The 2,943-nt window shown below is 22.4% G+C and overlaps 1 protein-coding gene across 1 annotated transcript; it reads left to right on the top strand.

Moving 5' to 3' along the window:
- Positions 1-58: 58 nt before the first annotated feature.
- On the top strand, positions 59-862 carry LOAG_14164 (hypothetical protein; the record flags this gene model as incomplete). The annotated part of the gene is made up of 2 exons (XM_003149663.2): positions 59-67; positions 713-862. 2 exons carry the CDS (start codon positions 59-61, stop codon positions 860-862), a joined length of 159 nt encoding a protein of 52 aa, XP_003149711.2.
- Positions 863-2,943: the final 2,081 nt, after the last annotated feature.

Genomic DNA, 2,943 nt, shown 5'->3' with positions numbered 1-2,943 from the left:
TTACTTTTTTCTAAATTTCTTTTTTTTTTTTTTTTCATGAATGTTCAAAAAAATAGATATGCCAAGGGTTTTTTTCTTCTTATTTTTTCCACGGTTACGTGACGGAAATACGTCAAATTCTAAAATGCTTCAATATTATCTCACTTATCCATCTATCGCTTTTTTCTCTTATTCTTTTAACATTATATCATTTTGAATAGATAAAGAGAAAGTAAATTTAGAAGTGATAAAGATGATTAATTTCTCATTATCATATCATCTTACTCATAACTATTCAAATTTTAGTGGGTAAAAAAAAAAAGATAACGTTAGATTGTTTGCTAATAGATTGATATATCAAGGTAAGATATAAAAATATTGAAAATATTAGCAATTTCATTGTCGTATCACATATCCATTGAATTATCGTATCACATATCCATTGATCGTATCACATATCCGTTGAATTATCATATCACATATCCGTTGAATTATCATATCACATATCCGTTGAATTATCATATCACATATCCGTTGAATTATCGTATCACATATCCATTGATCGTATCACACATCTTTTGAATTATTTTAAATGAAAAAAACACTTCTTGGATAAGCATTCACTTCTATGCAATTATCTCCTTATTCTTTCTCCTCTTCAATTTTTTTTTTCACTTATGTATTCAAAATTGAATTAAAAAAATTCGATTCGTAAATTTGCCAAATTCAATAGGAATATGTTGTAAACGATGTTGATGATGTGAACGATGATGATGATGATGATGATGATGATGATGATGATGATGATGATGATGATAATGTTGATGATGATAATGTTGATGATGATAATGATGATGATGATAATGATGATAATCTCCTTTAAGTTATCATCATCTTTTGATAACATTTAATTGTGATTTTTAAGTGATAATCTTCTTTTTGCATATTATTTAAATACTTTCAATTTTCATTGAACTTTTACCTTTCCTGAGATTTCTCAAAATATCTACCAGAATTTTTGTTCCTATTTTTTTCTTTTGTTTTTTCATTTCCAATTATTCAACAGGATAAATGCTAATATACATGAATGCTGTTTCATTTAGTTTTCCAAACATTTCTCCTATTATCTATCAGTAATTTTCTTCTTTTTTTGTTTCTTTTTGTTTATCCTTATCTATATTATTGTGTTTTCCTAAATTTATCAAACCCTAATTGATTAATTAATGAACTAAAAAAAGATATCAGTAATTAATTTCCAATCACAAGGAATGGTTATTATTTTTTCTAGAAGTTGAAACTAAATTTTAACAAAAATATGGTAGAAGTATTTTTTTTTTTTTTTTGCAAAATTACTAAGGATTTTATGAAATTTTAGAATTAATAAATATCTTCGAAATGATTCCAAAAGGAAAAGGTTTAAAATTTCGAACGTATCAATTAAATATTCTAAACATAATCATTAATCATAATGATATATGTAAATGTATGAAATAAAATTAATGGTTGAAAAATTTTTCGCAAAAATATTTTCATTTTTAGATGTTTCATTTAATGAAACATTAATGTTTATTGGTTCCTTTTTTTTTCTGCAATTGAAAAATAAAACAACTGAAATATATGAATAAGTATAATCATAAAGCTAATAATAATATTGATTAGTTGAATCAAAATTATTCTACTTTTTTGCATTTTTAATTATAATATTTAATTCATTAAATGCTTAATCGTTTCTTAATTCTATAAAAAAAAACTTAAAATTTCGAAATGAAATTTTTCAAATTTACAATAAGTAATGTAAAATCATTTCCCAATATGCCAATATTTTTGTCGTAATTTTGCAATCCTTTTCCTGTCATTAATTCTATTCATAGCTTACAATGGATTAATTAAAATTCAATTTTCATTTAATTCTGTAATTTGCTTTACAATGTACATGGAGTAAATGTTTTCTATAATTAGCATCTAAATTAGCATCTAAGGTAAATGTTTTCTATAATTAGCATTTAAATTATTAATTGATCCAATTTTCGCTTCGATTTACAATTTTTATTTCAATTTTTTAAACATAAATATTTCTGATAATTTGCAGCATTAAAATACTAACACTATTGAATAAACAATTTCAATTTCGTTTCAAATTATTATCAATTTCTTTGTCAAATTAATAAATAATTTTGGAAATTTTCCTATTTTATCAAAAATATCAAAATTATTTCTTTTTTCAACTACTAATAATTATTTAATCATTATTTATTTACTTTAACCAATTCTCTCATTCAATTTCAATACAACTTCCATTTAAATATTTTTTAATTATTTGCGTTTACATACATAAATTTGCATCATCATATCATATCATATCAATTATCATTGATATGGGTGTGATAAAAAGTTTTATATTATTAATTAGGCATGAATAAAATTGAAATATTTCATTATTTTTTTTTTTATCATCCTTTCATATATTCATCCAGTAATTTCATCTCTATCAAATTCAAATGATATTTTAAGATAAGAAACAATAAGGTAGAAATAATAAAGGTATAATTCTATCCGTTTGAAATTGATTTTATCATAATAAATCATATCCAATGGATGGATAATTTTGTTAAATGCTACCTATATCATATCATTTGTTTCAAAATTTATTTCATTGTTTCATTGCTTTTTAACATATTCTAACATTTCATACAAATATAACATTTCATTCATCAATAAAAAAAAAAAATTGTAAAAAAATTTAGAAATTATAATAAAATTTATATCAAAAAAAAGTTCATCATAATGATGTATACTATCCGGAAATTTGAAAAGTATACAACTTGGAAATTATTGAAAAGCATACTATCCGGAAATTTGAAAAGTATGCAACTTGGAAATTATTGAAAAGCATACTATCCGGAAATTTTGAAAGCATACGGTTCGAAAATTATTGAAAAAGCATACTATCCGGGAATTTTAAAA

The sequence above is a fragment of the Loa loa genome (assembly GCF_000183805.2).
Source record: "Loa loa unplaced genomic scaffold supercont3.264, whole genome shotgun sequence".
In the NCBI taxonomy this organism is placed as follows: Eukaryota; Metazoa; Nematoda; class Chromadorea; order Rhabditida; family Onchocercidae; genus Loa; species Loa loa.
This window is presented reverse-complemented; position numbering and strand designations above follow the sequence as displayed.